Source organism: Etheostoma spectabile, chromosome 7 (genome assembly GCF_008692095.1).
Source record: "Etheostoma spectabile isolate EspeVRDwgs_2016 chromosome 7, UIUC_Espe_1.0, whole genome shotgun sequence".
Classification (NCBI taxonomy): domain Eukaryota; kingdom Metazoa; phylum Chordata; class Actinopteri; order Perciformes; family Percidae; genus Etheostoma; species Etheostoma spectabile.
Window position 1 is genome coordinate 15,148,793 of NC_045739.1, and position 14,209 is coordinate 15,163,001.

Genomic DNA, 14,209 nt, shown 5'->3' on the forward strand with positions numbered 1-14,209 from the left:
AAACAAAATGTGCCCACCTGCACCACAAAGCATACACAAACAATGTTATTGCGTTCCTGCCAATAACCGACAAGAAGGATTTGTGGGTGGGGGTTGGGGGGGTTAGTGCGCAGAAGCACAGAAGGAAGGGGGAGGGGACGGGAAGAGGAGAAGGGAGGGGAATGCTAGTCTCGGTTTGTTTGAAAATACTTCTAACGTCAACAAGAAGTAACGTCACCCAACATTGCTTAGAGCACCTTTAAGATTACATTTAGAATTAGTAAGTACCCTCTCAAACACAGTCTGTGTGTGCATACAGTGTGCATGTGTGTGTGTATACTGACCTCATCCTGGTCCAGCATCTGCTGCTTCAGTTTCTCTACCAACTGGCACTGCAGGTTGATCTCATCATCCTGCAGAAACATGATTTTAACATGCTTGTTTGAATGAATACATGTGACACTGAAAACTTGATAGGCGTTCATCTACTTTGTCCATGATTGTTTTATATCTATGAACCCTTAATTAAATTTCAGTCTAGAAGATGTCCCAAATGTTACTGTACACACTAGCAAGAAAGACCCTTACAAATATTCCTTCCTTTAATATTTAAAAAGACAATTACATCTACCTTTACAATGAGTGGAGCAAAAGTAAGCAAGTTTACTAATGTTCAGGAAAAAAGTGTCTGTTGTAATTAGTACAGTATGTTGATGTTTGGACCTTATCATCCAGCTGCTTGTAGAGCTTGCGGATCTCCTCCTCGTACTTCTGCCGCTCCTCCTCGGAAATGCGAACCACAATGGAGGAGGTGTCGTTGTCCAAAATGGGACGCTCCTCCACGGTCTCAAAACGGGTCACCACGTCTGCAGTGGTCTGCTCCGTCTCAGGCACCTCCTCTCCTAAAGGAAAGGGATGAAAGGACAAAGAAGACAGAGAAACAAAGAAATTACAATAAGACAGTTTGGTTTATGATGTCAGCACAGAGGAGTTGATGTTATGCAGCTAAAAAGTTAGTCAGGAAACACTTAATGCGTCTCACCATTTCTCCAGCGGTTGAGCTCAATCTCCAGCTTCTGGACAGTTTCCTTCAGAGTCTTGTTCTTCTCCTTCTCTTTCTCGTACTTCCTCTTCCACTGCTCCGCCGTCAGCTCCAGGTTGATGGAGGCGGTGTTCCTGATGGTCTTGGCGCTGTGACAGAGGACAACAAAGGAAATTAAGGAAAGGACTGATGATCAGTGTTTGTGGTCAATTAACAATTCTACTGGATAAAATGCCAACAATTCAGCTTTATGTTGGTCTCATAGTTTTAAAGTCACCTGATAAGTATGAGAGGAAACTATTTTAAAGAAATAAGAATATAACACAGATAATTCCTTGATTTTATTTTAGATACAGTACATCAGGTACATTTCTATTTGTGAGACATTTCTTCAGCCTTCTGACTCAAAAACACATTCATACTTCCCTGGTGAAATAACTAATAAGTGCATTATAGTCAAATGGGCAGTGTCAGTTAGCTTCTGTGTCTGCCTTGTTTGGATTTTAGGTCACACACAAAAGGGTTCATTGCCTTCCTTATGTAAATTATAATCAGTTTGGGTTCTTGCTGAGAAGCATTGCAGCATGTTAATAAACTGTTAGACTGAGTTCAAATTTCACGTATATATTGTATACTAAAGTTTCTTTCCAAAGTTGCAATATCTGTATCCACAAATGTATCTACCGTTGTCCAAACATTAGAGTAGATTTAGTCTCTGCGTCGTTGTAGCTGGAGGGAGAGCAGCAGATGAACATGGTGGTGCGACAGTTCCCACCGAGGGAGTCCTGCAGGATGCGGGTCATTTTGCTGTCACGGTAGGGTACGTGGCTTTTCTGAAGGAGCGAGAAGAAGAGAGGGGAGGGTGAAAAAGATGAGGGAAGGAAGATGATGAGAGAGGAAGCAGAGGGAAAGAAAGGAGAAAAAAGAGGTGACAGGAAGGCAATACATTTTGTTTGCTTCCTTATTTTGGACTTCTGTGTAATTCATCAGCAGATTGTATTCAGCAAAAAGATACATTTTCCTAACTTGATTTCTCAAACAAATCCCATAACTCCTGTCAAAGGTCTCAGATTTAGTGTGCCGCATCCAACTAATCTTATAATTGGCAGGGATAGTTTTTGCAATTGACAGCCAAACCTGTTGAGTTGGCAGAATGGAAAGAAGGGTGCAGGTACTGGGCATGATGCATTTCATTAACAAATCAACAGGAGGGACAGATTTCAAACGAGAGAGGAGGACTATCTGCAACAGTCTCTGAACATGGAGATAAACAGGACACTTCCAGTTGTAGAAATAGAAGTTAAACGTGGTTTCATTTATTTTAAATCCCTAAATTCTACAATAGAAGTAAGCTTCAGTTGGGGAAAAGGTACACACGTTTCACTGAACTTAAATGTGAAAATACTACTTTACATCATTTTCTTAAATATCTCACACATTGATTAAACACAGTGACACAGTTTACTCCAATAGCAAACCAAGATCAAAACATCTAGTAAGCACTACCACTTTTTTGACTTTTTGGTGATTTCTTAGCTGAACTACAAGTTAAGATCCAGATCTGTATTTCTGTAGACCTATTGTATTACATCTCTTGAGGCACACAACCTCAATTGTTTCTCTACCGTCTATACAAATAGAAGTAAGCAGTGTGAAAAAAGCTCACCGTGCCCTCAGCCAACGCAGAGATGACATTTCCCAGAGCAGAAAGAGACTTGTTGATGTTTTTAGCCTCATCCAGGACAGCTCCTGCAGCTCCAGTCTTACTGACCTGGAATAAAGAAAAAGAGTGAAGTAAAATATTGATGATGAACTGCTGCAGAAAAACACAAAAATTAATTCTAATTCTAATTAATAAAAATAATTAAAAGCAGCTGAATTGCATGTTTGAAGTTGCTGATTTATAAACAATATTTTCCTCAGGGTGTCTACTACCTTCTCACTGCCAGCCAGATCCACCAGGTACAGCTTTCCACAAAGTTTCTGCTCAGTCTCCACATGCTCCTGCTTGATGTTGATCAGGAAGATGCTGTGGCTGCGAGAACTGTGCTCGTTCATGTCTGCACAAAGACAAAAGCAACATAACAGTTGGGTGGAACAAAAGCCAAAGAGGTTTTGTTACAGTCTTAGAACTTTTGCTGTTGAAATTTATGTTGAAAACCATTTTCACAGACACATACTGTACATACAGGAAAATAGTAGTTTCACAATAGAAAAAAGAGACTGCAATTAGATATGGGTAATAATGGAGATGTAAGATCTCTCCTACCATCAGTGATTACCAATCACCTTAATGCAGTGAAACTATCAACAGATTTGTTTAATTATAATTTATCTGTGCATTTGAACATTATTTCACAAAGTGAAGATAATCAAGCAGCACGGATCGAAATGCTGCGCTTCATCAGACAGTAGGTAAGTTCAGGTTTCTCTGCAGACCATATATCTGAGGGCATCAGCTCAGTGTCTGCAGAGTGTCGCCCCATTAGTCTGCTATCAGCACACCGCTCTGCAGCACCGTGAGTCAGCAGGCATCAACCAGGAAAAAGAGAAGACTGCTAACTGGGCTTTAAAAATAAAAATCTGTCTGCCTCTATGGGAATTTAACATAGGGGTGTGTATACTTATCTGATGACCAATATGATTAAAAAAACAGCAACAACAACAACAACAATTATTCTACAAGAATAGTACTGTTTTGCTTCCAGAGAGGCTGAGAAAATGTATGCATCAGTATGAAATGAACATGCATGTAATGTGTAAAGCTAATTTGATTGCATATCAATAAATGTATGAAGTGGCTGTGAACTAAAATTCTTCTGACATTAAGTGGGATGCATTAAATCATCATGAGTCATGCACTAGTTAAGCATATGACTTGTACCTTTATTATAAAGTGATGGCCACTTATTTTATTTTGAATGTGAGCATGACTCGTGATTCATTTCTCTGGCTCATTACCTGCATGCTGTCATTATGGGATTAACATTGTCAGGAAGCTACACTGCAGTGATTCAGTTTCAGGTGATTAAGAACTCAAACTGGGAATCAGGAATGTGCAAAAGTTCCTACTGATTTGACACAATGGCTGAAACGTACCAGACAAATAGTATTTGATGACTCTACCGTCAAATTAACTCCACAGTGTGCTGTGTTGATTTATGTGGTCTTTCTGGTTAACAATAAAAAGAAATGAACTAATGGTATACTAGTTTATGTTAACAGAGGACATTTCCTTGTCCAAAATCAAATCACTGATTTCCTGAAAATGTCACAGAAAGTCTGTACTGCACTGAGGCACACAATGCATTAACTCTGAAGAAAGGAGAACTGCACAGGGTGAGATTTATTACAGTGAAGCTGTCCTGGTGTTTTTGTTGAGCACTGAATCCCAGAGCTCATCCGGTCACACTCTTTTCACTTAAGTCGAATTCAGCAATGTGAGTCAGCACAAGAACAAATGAATACGGTGTAATGGCTTGTTGTTTGGGTAGTACTCCAAGGATTTGCTTCATTGCATTTTTGAAATAGCTCCACTGCAATACAAAAACTGTCTTATCAGTAGTGACTGACTTGCCTAAAGGTGTGAAAGAAATGTGTCAGTGATTATTGTTTTTGATTTTTTTCAACATAACTGGCAACATTTTGACATCAAACCAAATTAGAGCAACCCTACTGACAGACCTTGCACAAATCCATACACTATTGAAGCATTTCTATGGATTTGATCGAGTGCAATCACTGGATTTACTGAGGTCACGTCTGGTTTATTATACAGTAACTATAATGAAGTACCGTGAAGCTAAAGCATCACTCTGACCCATAAACCTGCAGTATTGGAGACATTATTAAGATATTAGTACTACTGAATCACAGTTGAATAAGCAGCATGGAGGGCAGCAGAAGGTGCAGGAATTACAGATGAAAGATGAGAGCACTTTTATTTCGTGTGTTTGAAGGTTTTATAACATACGTTAAACATAAACATACTGTTGCAATTTTCCTGAAGACAGCCCCAAAAAGCAGCTTGTATTAGACAAGCTGTTTCTGCTTGTAACTAGGGATGACTTTATTTTGATAATGGCTCAGGGCAGAGACATTGTTCTGCTTTGCTACTGTCTCTGATCCCACAGTAACCTGCCCACAGCTGCCAATTATATCACAGTGAACTCCACCTGACAGGATCTTATCTTATATATACATACTGTATATATACAACTGATTTATGTCTTGAATTGCTATATTCATGCACCAACTGAATATCATATGCTGCAACAACAGTATTATGTATAGACTCACTGGTCACAGCAACATGGCGGGCAGCTTTGCCTTCATCGATTACATCCATAACCTCATCAGGGCTGGAGACAAAACGCTCAGTACATCCCTGAGGAGAGGAAATGAGAGGAGAGGAAATTAGAAGAAACAAGAGCAAAGGAAACAAGAGGAGATGAGAGGAAACAAGAGAGGCAGAGTATGAGTCAGACTTAATATTGTGGATCTGATGCAGCACAGGCAGATTTTCACCTACAAAGGCAACATACAAGGCACTTTCACTGACCTTGACATATGGCACCCTATTCTTATCCTCATGGACTGACAGGTTGGTCTTTGTCACTAAAAACAATGGAGAAAATTTGAAATGATGAGATGTTTTAGTATTTTAAAACAAAGTATGACAAAGCAATGAATTAACTACACACTGATGCTGCATGAGTTTATATTTCACAAATCAAAATACTGTTGCAGGTGATTCACAAAGAGCTAATTAACACTTTACCATCCAGCAGGTCACGGATTTTGTCCATGTAGATTTCAAAATATGAAACCTGTTGGACGAGAAAGAAAAATAGGGCTGAAATGTATCATCACTTTTTGCAAAAGTGCATACAACAGTCTGCAGACACAAGGTGAAGATTGATACAAAAATTAAGGATTAAGACAAGAAGTACAACGCAACACCAGACATAACATAACATAGCACCAGCAGCCTAACTCATGAAATACACTACCTTGATGTGGAATTCCAGGTTTTCATCCATAGCAAAGATGTGATTGAAAATATCCTCAGCGATGCGAGGAATGATGCCCATTTGGTGAGGGTCATGCAGCTTGCCCTGAAACAGGTCACAGATAAAACCATTACTAAGAATGAGGTGGGCATAGCTATCTGCGGCTAAAGGTTAATAGCGATTTCATGCATTAATGCCTTTAAATTCTCATAAAATGTTAAATCAGGACAAAATGAGGACAGCAAAAGGCTTGCCAGAAAAAAAGAGAAAATGCACTCCTGGTAGAATCATGAGTTAACAAAATATAAAGTAATCAAATAATATGACTGGTGTCACAGAAAGAATGACTGGTAGATCACTTCTGTCGATCTCCCACCAGTTCCTAGTGACATTAAATCAATCTTAGTTATAATTAAATTTGTGAAACAAAAGTGCAATGTCCATGTGTTAGTCCATTGCCCTAAAAAATTATCAAAAAGACCCAAAATGTTAATACATAGGGGCAGATAAACACTGAAACTTAAGGAAAACTTCCAAGTGGTTGGACACTTTGCCCTATACAACTTTCAATATTTGAGTGGTTGGAAAATATTAAGATTTAGAAATATTTTTGCTTTATTGCTCTGAATACCTCCATGGTGTGAGTCTTCCCGGAGGAGGTTTGTCCATATGCGAAGATAGTGCCATTGTATCCACCCAGAACATCTGTGAGAGAAACAGAATAACAAATGAGACCACAACACAAACATTTCAAATATCTGACATATTTTGACATGGCTAAGGATTCATACCCTTGACAATCTGCTTGGCACAGGTGTTGTACACCTGCTCCTGGGTGGTGTTGGTCGGAAACACCCGATCAAACGCGTAGGATTTACCCTGTGAAGACCATGAACAACAACAAACAATGAGCAAAAAACATAAAAGATATAAGGTCTATCTCCAAATTGAGATCAGATTTCTCAGTTTAGTCTCAGGACATTCAGATAAATCAAAGGTGCAGTATTTATTGAATGTGTTATGCAGTAGTAGCTAGTCATCAGCCTGAGCCGTGGGAAATGATGTCAGCCCTGTGAGGTGGCCATTGATTCATTCTTCTGTTTGCACGTGCCTGGCCATAAAGGTATGACATACACACTTATACAAAATGGGTAACTCATTTTTAAACCTTTAAATTTTATCTCCTTTAGAGAAAAAAACATTAATGTTACAGGCCAACACAACTTATTGCTGTTGCCGTGCTAACATTTCAGAAATGTTTAAGAAATGTCCATCCATCCATCTATCTTCGTCCGCTTATCCGGTGTCGGGTCGCGGGGGCAGCAGCTTTGGCAGGGGGCCAACTTCGGCTGGGGGATCCTGAGGTCCTGGGTCTTTAAGAAATGTCTGATTTTTTTTGTTTTTTTTTGTTTTTTAATTTTAAACTCAACACATTTAAAAGAAAAACAAGACTATTTTTTTTTTTAGTTTCTGCGATAACTCAACTCATATCAAAACACAAATATGTGTTATTTTTTTCATGACATGGCAAAAAAAAACTATATCAACCCAATCTCTGAGAATGCTCCAGTGTTGGTAGCATTTTTTGTGGATGGTTTGTACAACACTGCTTTCATCTTCTGAACAGAAAGCGCACAACAAATGAAGATGATATCAGCAGAGGGAGAAAGCTAGCTCTGCAGTGCCTCTTTCTCCCAGCTAGGCAGAGCCAAAGTCCATCCAGGACCTGGCAACTTCAAATAACAGACCAAGGTTGTTAAAAAAAATAAAAAAGTATTTTATAGTTTTATATCTAACATGGGAAAAAGTCGTATGAAAGACAATAGTTACTCATGTGTATACAGTGAGGTGCTATCACTAGCTTTTCTGCAGCACCCTCAGCTGTAGCTAATCAGTCCTAATGAGCTTCTGTTGCTCTATCAACTGTAACTTGATGGGTGTTCTCATTGTGGGTTTCTTTCATCAGGCTTTCTGGAAAATAGAAACACGTTTCCAATATTTTCTGTACATATTTATATTCATACATTTTAAAATTAACAATTCCCTTGAGACTTTAACAGTGTACCAAGACTCATGAGGTATGTTTTTGCTAAATGCTGATAACATATAAAACAATCATCCTTTTATCTTTGCTGAAGGAATAGTTGGACATTTGGGGAAATGCATTTATTAAATTGTATTAATATTTTTTTATTTATTGCCTTAGCTTAGCACAAATACTGGAAACGGGGGAACATTTACCCAAGGCCAACAGAAACTAAATCTTCCAACCATCACCTCTAAAGCTCCCTCCAAAGCGTAGATCAATTTGTTTAGAATATTGAAAGAAAACTCAAGGAACATGTTTTGGCTTTTTCAGAAAAATAGATTAAATAAAAGCTCTTGAGGTACAAATACAAGTTGAACAGGTGGAAGAGGGGACAGGACTTTATAGTCTCTAATTTCTCAGAAAGAGTTTCAACTCTAGATATATTGTATGAAAAATACCACTCACACTGCAAGGAAATAGGTCAACAAACAGAAAAATGAAGCGCCTCCACTCAGCATTTTAAATTACTGCAAAGGTCAGTAGAGAGTATACGAGATCTACAACACACTCTAATGTTCTTTTGAGTTTAAAAAAACAAAAGAATATATTGTGTGTAGGTATAATTTACATTGATGTCTGTCCTCATTTTGTAAGAGGGTTGGCAGCTAAATCCACAAGAATGGATTTTGTTTTTTTTTCAAAATGTGCCCCAGAGAAATCCGCTCTTACAATACACACAATCTTGCATAAAACACAGACGAGTGACTTATCCCTGACACACCTCCCTGCAGAAACCAAGCTATGAAACCCCTGAATGTCAGTGTCCTATCTGGCACACAGGCCAAAATGCAAAGCAGGGATGTGAGCTGCCAGAACGTGAGTCGTATTAAATGTCATTAACAAATTGACTCATCGGCAGACCGCCCCCATAACAGAGTGATTTACCAGAGAGAGAGACATTTAGTCCCAGAACGGGGAGGAGGGGCAGAGGAGGAGGCACAGAAAGAGAAAAAAAAGTAAATGAATGAGCAAAGGAGAAACAGAGGTGAGAGTCAAAGAGGTAGCTGCAAAATACAAAGATCGAAACAGTAGAATGAAACTTTCAAAGGCCGAGAGAGAGACAGATGGAGCAGATGGATGGATAGACAGATGGATAGACAGGACTAAACGCAGGTCAGCCGGTGGTGCGGGAGCTTGCTGGATGATTATTGATCCTCTCTGTGGGCAATTAGAGAGATCAGTTTCTGACGCTACTGTCCATCGTCATGGTGAGAGGAAGGTCAGGTTGAGATGTTTCCGTTATGACTGAAGAAGCTTTCAACGTGATTCCTCCCTCTGCCCACTAGACATGACATAGGCCTACGTGACCAAGGAAAAACCTCATAAAGAAGCAGCAAACATATATAAGCAAAAGTGTATAAGTTACAAGCTTTCCTTCATTTGGCCTTCATTTGGATAGGATCCAATCAATGTGCTTTCTTCGGAAATTCAAATGTAACAGGCGCCAGTGTAGGTGGAGTATTTCAGTCTGTTTCTGATAAAAGTTCTTCTATCTTTTTTTCAAGATATTTCTAAAAATTAGTAAATTGCTGCCTGAAAAAATCTGAAAAATAAATTGTTCCATGAAATCCTTTTAAAAATGCAATTTGTATTCAAAACTAACACTGAGATGAGGATACACTGGATGTTTTTCTCTTTTGAGGAAATTGTGTTTTCACTATTCAGTTTTACACAAAAACATGTCATGTAAGATGACGATGTTTTTGAGTGTTGACCCATCAATTTCCGAATGGGAAATACTTTACATTAATTTACCTTTGAGGGTTGTATTAGGTGTGTTATGAATCAGGATTAGGTCTATAAGGCCATGACTGACTGATAAAGGCCAACAGAAAATTATAGCAATTTGTTGGTAGCATATTTATCTCTTTAGAAAAGTGTCTTCCAACGTACGTTAGGATAAGGTGTTGGCTATGTTTCATTCATATGCCACACTGCCACCAGCTGATACAAAAGGCCAGTTTGCGCATTAACAACAGTGGATGTAGGCTATATGTGCTTCGTCATGTTAAGGAAAAGACATATTGTGGGGAAATTTACATTTCCCTGTGCTGCACCGATTATTATGTTTCCCTTCCATTCCACGACCCAAACAGATGAGCCGAGCTGATGATTTATTGATGAAGGCCTACATGCACAACAAAGCGCCTTCCTTTACTTACCCCGACGACGACAGTATCGTCTGATTGGAATTTGGGGATAAACTGGTCCCCACGTAGAATCTCTGACTGGTTGAGAGGACGAAAGCGACATAACACTTTTATGTTACACTCCGCTGGGATCTCGGCCATTGCGCAGATTCAAGGAGGAAGGATGCTGCTTTCTGAGAGGAAAGATGCTGCCGAGGCTGGAGGCGACCCGTCGCTGATCGGGGCCTGATTTGACCGTAAAAATAAAAGAGTAGGGATGCGCAGTGACTTAGTCCTTCTACGTCGAGGGGACTCTGTAGACGGCGGAGAGGTTGGATGGTTTTATCCCGACAAGCTGCGAGAGGATGCAATTTATCTATGCGCAGCTGGATGGTGTTTCCGTGTCGCAGAGAAGCTGGCAGACTGAATTTAGATTTCAAACCGCAAAACGATCTCCTACATCATTAAAAAATGAAAACCCGACTCTGTTGTGTCTCGATTTCAACTGTTGGTTTGTTTGAGACTGTCTTTCTCTCGTGTTTTTTTCTTTTCCTTTTCGGGTGCGGCGGTGGATGTGCGTCAGGCCGGTTGAAGGTGAGATGCTGCTGGAAGGGCAGTGAGGTAAAGCTGCGGATGTTCGGCCTGCTTTGATCGCCACAGCGCCCTCTATCGGCGAGCAAAGGAAGGGCGTGGTCTGCATCCTTCTCTTTAAAGTGGTACCCACAGCCTCCCATCATCATCATCATCATCATCTCAGTATCCTAACAAGCAGGCGGAAACAAGAGCCCCGTGCTGCAGCGTCACTTCCTCACAGAGCCATGAAGAAGAACTTCATTACTTTCTGCAAAGCAACTGCCAGGCCCAATGATGCAGTGACTAATCATCAGTCATTTTTAGCCTCTCTCCAATGCCTGACTGTATTTCTTGGAAGACATAAGAAACCATTATGGAAAGGCAGTGGAGATTATTGATTAGATATGAGTTTAGGCCTCACCTTGAAGGAGCATCTCAGAGATGATTCAGCACAATGTAAACATTGAAAAATACAATTCAGAATTAATTTGTTAAGCTGCACAATCCTTTAAGTTTGTTTTCCTTAAAATTATAGATACTTATGGGATATTGTGCCAGATATTTCAATTTATGGAATCAATGCCCATTTTGCCAACATTCTAAGATATCCTGACAAAAGGCCAACAGATATTATTTCAGGAGTAACTACAGTTAAAAATAAAAATGTAGTTACCCCTGGATTTTACTGTCATGACCAAACAGTTCAACCTTTAATTACAGTGAACTGTCATTGTAATTGTTGTTAATGGGACTTCTTTGGAGTACGCGGAGAAATATGTACATTTACAGTAACAGGGTTCAGGTATGACACATTTGATATTTTTTGTATTAACAGTCGCCAATGTTATGCGCATGTTTAATATAATCCTTATCTAACAATATGTGAGACTTAAAGGCAAATTCTCATAGTTGTAAACTGCATCACAAAGTTTCTTGTATCCTTTTCAGAAGAGAACTCAACACAAGGTACATTTTCTGTAAATAGTTTAATATTAAATAAAAAAAAAAAAGACTCCCATATAAAAAAAAAGAAAGCTACGGTCCACAATTTAATCGTCTTTTTAAAACATAAGTATTGAAAGCAAGGGGTAGAATGAGAAAAATACTTAATTACAATTCCCAGAAAAATTCACAATTCATTGTTTTCTCTCTGGTCTCTTTCTCTAACAATATAAAATCAAAATAAAACGCATTAACTGTACATATGTACAAATCTCTAAGTGTAGAAATTGCATAATTTGCTTTCTTTTTCACTTTCCTTTATTTTTTTATTTTTATTTTTTATTTATTTTTTAAATACAGCAAGAGATGCCAGTACTCTTGGGGCAGGGCAGTGTATGGAGGAGAGCTCAAACAGTGAGAGGAGACAGAGGGAAGATATTACTCCAAATCCACAGTAACACACAGACACAACAGATCCATGTACAGTAAGACGTCATTGCTCCCTGTGTTTTAGGTTTCCAGCCATTTGTTCAACCAATGAAAGGACATATGGTACTGTACTTTGTATAAACTCAGGATTTGAACAAATGATCCATTTCAAAATGCAATAACTTTTCCAGACATTTCTCTCATATCTGGGCAGTGAAAGTTTTGGTGGGTGTCAACAGATATTAAATAGTCTCCAACACACCACAGCTACATGTAATTCTTCAGAGCAACAAATGACAGCAAGTGGGTTGCCAAAATGTGACAAATGATGCTTAAGGTTTTTCTGAATAGTACCACTTTCTTGTGGACCTTGCAAACAATAAAAACTGGATGTTGCCAGGTTTACTTCATCCCAATGTGTTATGACACGTTTCAAAGTGGGTGTCCAAAAGAACTTCATTTTTTTTTGCGTAAAATTAATAGTGATGTACATTCCATCCATTCCAAGGAATCAATCCAAGGAACATCTCACAGGACATGTGGATTCATGACAAAAACAGTGTTTTTTGTGTGGCCAGAGGTTGATTCATGAAACCTGATACGTTGAACAACATAATTTCCTTGGCTTGTGCCATATAAAATATATTTTATACTGTGAAAGAAAAAAAAGCTCAAGTCTGTTCCTTCTTATATTCTCTTACAGCCCCTTCTGAAAACCATTCAAAACATTTTTTACACAACCATTGCGTGTCTCTGAAAAGAACCCTTTATCTTACAAACAGACAGGGTCTCGTTTACTAGAATGAAAATAATTCTACTAACGGTCAACAGTGAGGGGCTCAGCAATAGCACTGTTGTCCAACATGCACTCAGACACATAAAAAGACACACACATCCACACTTTCAACAGAGAGCACAGTCAAGTAGTTGGGCTTCATCCTGTCTCAGTTATACACTGATGAGAAGAAAACCGAGCTCTGTTTTTTTGTGTTTTCTCATTGATATCATTCTAACAGCAACCATAATTAACAGACATCTGATCACAATGTCAAGCAACCATTATTTTGTGAACTAGACCTAAGAAGTGAAAAAGTATCCACAAAATATCTCAAATTTTTTTCTCCCGCTTTTTATAAATTAACATTTCAGACTAGATCTCTCTCCTATGTTTTTATTCCATAGTGGTTGCCATAACAATGGTTGACATGACAACGACATAATATTAGTGCAGTTGAATTAAAAAAGAAAGAAAGGTCTAAACAGTGGTGAAGATGGTGGAGAGATTGGGGTCGGGGGTGTCTGGCTGCCTTTTGATTGGTGAAGACCTCAGACTTACAACTCCCTCCACCAATCACTGCCTCTGTGACCTGGCGCCTCGTCGCCTCCTGCCGCGGACTGACCTCTCAGGCTTCAGCAGTGCTGTCTGGAGAAAGACAGAGAGAGAAACTACAGTCACATTGGCCTTATCCCCTTCCAGCCCCCCCAGTGGTGGAGTGACTGTTCCACCGCAGTCCGAAACGCACAATTATTCTCAGCATGGAACAAAAAGCTCTCTCTTCTTTAGTAAATCCTTCACATCTACCATTTGCTTTTCCCCCTTTGCAGGGTATTAGGGGTGCAGAGTAAGAGACAGAATGCTTTAAAACAGTTAATGTCAGATTCTTGCCTCTTCCGTTTTTAGCACCCTGCTTTTTGAAGTCCTTTTGTGAGCTTGGAAACAGCAGTTGAGATAACAATCACCACAAGGCCCATTTAAAAGATTTTGTTTTCTTACATGCCGTTTCGAAAAAATCAAGATTAAACTTTGACCCCTTAGCTTTTAAGAGTCCTTAAAAAGAAATGTCATTGAACATAAACAACTGGTCATCTCCATCTGCTGATGAAGCTCCAAAAAAAACACACAACTAATCAGACCTTGGGGTGAAATTGTTTTCTCAAATGCAGCTTTTTGCTTAATATCTTTATAGGGCTGCACAATTAATCAAATTTTAATCACGATCACGATTTTGGCTTC

At 39.1% G+C, this 14,209-nt stretch overlaps 2 protein-coding genes across 12 annotated transcripts in view; both read right to left on the reverse strand.

The window, feature by feature from the left end:
* Window positions 1-10,923, reverse strand: part of kif5aa (kinesin family member 5A, a) — a 19,940-nt gene extending 9,017 nt beyond the window's left edge. For 7 of the 9 annotated variants that reach the window (XM_032521088.1, XM_032521086.1, XM_032521084.1 and 4 more), the window contains exons 1-13: window positions 10,285-10,923; window positions 6,825-6,912; window positions 6,665-6,738; window positions 6,034-6,138; window positions 5,802-5,850; window positions 5,583-5,638; window positions 5,321-5,408; window positions 2,957-3,081; window positions 2,688-2,792; window positions 1,706-1,854; window positions 1,022-1,170; window positions 703-881; window positions 324-392 (exon numbers count right to left, since the gene is read on the reverse strand). In XM_032521088.1, coding sequence (XP_032376979.1) covers window positions 324-392; window positions 703-881; window positions 1,022-1,170; window positions 1,706-1,854; window positions 2,688-2,792; window positions 2,957-3,081; window positions 5,321-5,408; window positions 5,583-5,638; window positions 5,802-5,850; window positions 6,034-6,138; window positions 6,665-6,738; window positions 6,825-6,912; window positions 10,285-10,413 — 1,365 coding nt within the window. In that variant the 5' untranslated portion in view covers window positions 10,414-10,923. The remainder of the gene's footprint in view (window positions 1-323; window positions 393-702; window positions 882-1,021; window positions 1,171-1,705; window positions 1,855-2,687; window positions 2,793-2,956; window positions 3,082-5,320; window positions 5,409-5,582; window positions 5,639-5,801; window positions 5,851-6,033; window positions 6,139-6,664; window positions 6,739-6,824; window positions 6,913-10,284) is intronic. The other 2 variants (XM_032521090.1, XM_032521089.1) reach the window with 1 other exon arrangement.
* A 2,000-nt stretch (window positions 10,924-12,923) lies between these two features.
* The window catches only part of mbd6 (methyl-CpG binding domain protein 6), a 17,438-nt gene continuing 16,152 nt past the window's right edge, over window positions 12,924-14,209 (reverse strand). For all 3 annotated transcript variants that reach the window (XM_032520922.1, XM_032520923.1, XM_032520924.1), the window contains one exon: window positions 12,924-13,618. In XM_032520922.1, the coding sequence (XP_032376813.1) occupies window positions 13,547-13,618 (72 nt within the window). In that variant the 3' untranslated portion in view covers window positions 12,924-13,546. The remainder of the gene's footprint in view (window positions 13,619-14,209) is intronic.